Source organism: Oryx dammah, unplaced genomic scaffold (genome assembly GCF_014754425.2).
Source record: "Oryx dammah isolate SB20612 unplaced genomic scaffold, SCBI_Odam_1.1 HiC_scaffold_2, whole genome shotgun sequence".
Classification (NCBI taxonomy): Eukaryota; Metazoa; Chordata; class Mammalia; order Artiodactyla; family Bovidae; genus Oryx; species Oryx dammah.
Genome location: NW_024070186.1, coordinates 157,690,457 through 157,692,776, shown reverse-complemented (window position 1 = coordinate 157,692,776; position 2,320 = coordinate 157,690,457). Strand labels below are relative to the sequence as shown.

Here is a 2,320-nt window from a genome sequence, read left to right as displayed (position 1 = left end):
CATCTCACAGGCTCTCAGCTCCTGCTCCTTGAGCTGCTCCTCCAGGGCATTGGCTCTGCCGGCAGAGGGGGAGAGACTGTCCTGAGACGCTGCGCCCACATCTGGAGAATGGCCCTGCCCAGAGGAGGGACAGGCAGGCACAGAGGATCCCCCACGGCCACAGCTCTCGTCAAGGGCGGTTCTGAAGCAGGAGATGTGTCCCCCAAAGGAGCCTCCACCCTACCCTGAGGGTGCCTGGGCTTCAGGCCCCGGCACAGTCCTGACAGCAGGGACAGTCCCCATTGTTCTCGGGGCCCTCACCCCCACCCCGGCCTGCACCCACAGTAGCCGCCAGCTTGCTGGGTGTGAGTGGGAGACCCTCTCGGGACAAGCCCACCATGTGCCTGGCCCGGGGCACCTCACCCTACTGCTCCAGGTTGGGGATGTGGTTTACAGACGGCCCCCCACAAGGTCAGAGGCGAAGGCAGGCGTTGCAAGAGTGTGGAAGATGTGAAGACAGATGTCGCAAGAACTCAGGGACAGGTGGAATGTCTGCACCGAGACCCCGACCCTGGTACCTTCCCAGACCACCATGCCTACTTGCAGGAGACCTCCCAGAGATGGGCTCCCGGGGACGGCTGGGCTGGCGTGCCCCCAGCTGCCCTGCACATGGGGCTTCTCGTCTGCCTTTTGGTGCCTGCGCCTGAGAGTGCACAATAGGCCGAAGACCACAAGACACCACCGGAGAGCTCTCATAAAACATCCAGAGCAAACAGGAAAAACGACCCAGAGGAGATACACATCTTGTGGGAGACGCTGCACCTGTCACCCTCAGAGGCTAGAGAAACTGCATCCACGAAACAGCAGCTGTCACAGGAGCGACACACAACAGAGGTAGCTCTTAGCAATTAAAACTCCAACCCAACTGAATTCTGAATTCAAAAGAGGTACTGAAAGAAAAAAACTAAGAATCATCATTCAGTAAGAAAGAACGAGAAAGTCAGAGAACAGGAAAGGAAAGGAGAACAGTCCAGAAGGTCTAACACCTGACTAACAGCAGTGCAGATGGACTACGGACCTTGGGAGAAAATGGGAGAAACTGCACAGAGTCAGGAACTATCCTCCTGAAGCTGAGGGAGCCCCTTTCCAGATTTAAGGGCTAGAACCTCCTGCCCCTGGCTCAGGAGAAGACACGAAGCCCTCCCAGCACCAGAGGAAGGAGCAGAACCCACAGAGCTGTGAGCCCAGCGGCGCCAGGGCCCTGCTCACAGACAGACTGCAGCAGAGCAGGCTGCCCCGGGCCGGCTCCCAGGGGAATCCCAGACTCAGCCACCCGTCGGGGGCAGGGGCGGGGGTGGTGCTGGGGGGCACAAAGCCTTTTTCAGAGACATGAGGCCTTAGGGAGCCGGGCTCCTATGCCTTGAGCAGGGCCTCTGTTTAGAAACCAAGTGGGCACTCTGAATGTCTCTGATTTCACAAACTGGGGTCACCATTCAAAAAAAAAAAAAAGAAACCAAGTGGGCAAAGACATGGAATCTGGAGAATAAGAAACCAGATGTGGGGGACACAGGTGGAACTTGTCACATGCAGGAAAAAAGGCCATGGGGGTCACAGGCTGGGAACCACAAGCAGCCCCAAGAGCGCGGGCCGAGGGGACTCAAGCAAAACCAGGAGGAGCGGCCCAGCAGCTGGACATGGCAGGCCAGGGGCTGGGGGGCAAGGCAGGGCAGGGCGGGCTTTTCACCAGCCTGTGGGTGACTGATTAACGCCCATCAGGCCAGAAGGCCCGCCTGTCATCTGAGAGCTGTCTGGCCGCCCTCCCACTCTCCCTGGCGGCCTCCACCCAGGGCCCAGCACTGTCTCTGAACCCGAGTCTCGGTCTCCTAGTCCAGGGGGTCTCAGACCCGATACAATCCTGCATCAGGACAGGTTCTTGGAATGGGGGCACACGCCAGACGCCCCCAGATGGGAAGCCCAGCTAGGTGTTCCGAGGGCACAGTGTGGCCCCAGCTGCTCTTGAGGGGCCCTCTGTTGCCCTTTCCTTGGGGAGAGCCTTGCTCACCCTACCAGCACCCAGAGAGCCAGCCCCCAGCAGCTGGATGGGGGGTGGCACCTAGAGAACCTAAGGGGAGAACCACCAGGGGGCAGATCACACCCCGTAGGCTGCAAGAGATCTGCATCCTGTGCTCACCTGTGTCCCTGCCCTCACCTGTGTGCCCTGTGCTCACATGTGTCCCTGCCTTCACCTGTGCATACCTGTGTGGTTTGTGCTCACCTGTGTGCCCTGCCCTCACCTGTGTCCCTGCCCTCACCTGTGTGTTCTGTGCTCACCTGTGTCCCT

General features: G+C 59.5%; 1 protein-coding gene across 1 annotated transcript in view; it reads right to left on the bottom strand.

Moving 5' to 3' along the window:
• RAB11FIP3 (RAB11 family interacting protein 3) overlaps nucleotides 1–2,320 on the bottom strand; it is a 36,990-nt gene that overhangs the window by 9,418 nt on the left and 25,252 nt on the right. The window contains exon 10 of the mRNA XM_040266169.1: nucleotides 2–55. Coding sequence (XP_040122103.1) covers nucleotides 2–55 — 54 coding nt within the window. The remainder of the gene's footprint in view (nucleotide 1; nucleotides 56–2,320) is intronic.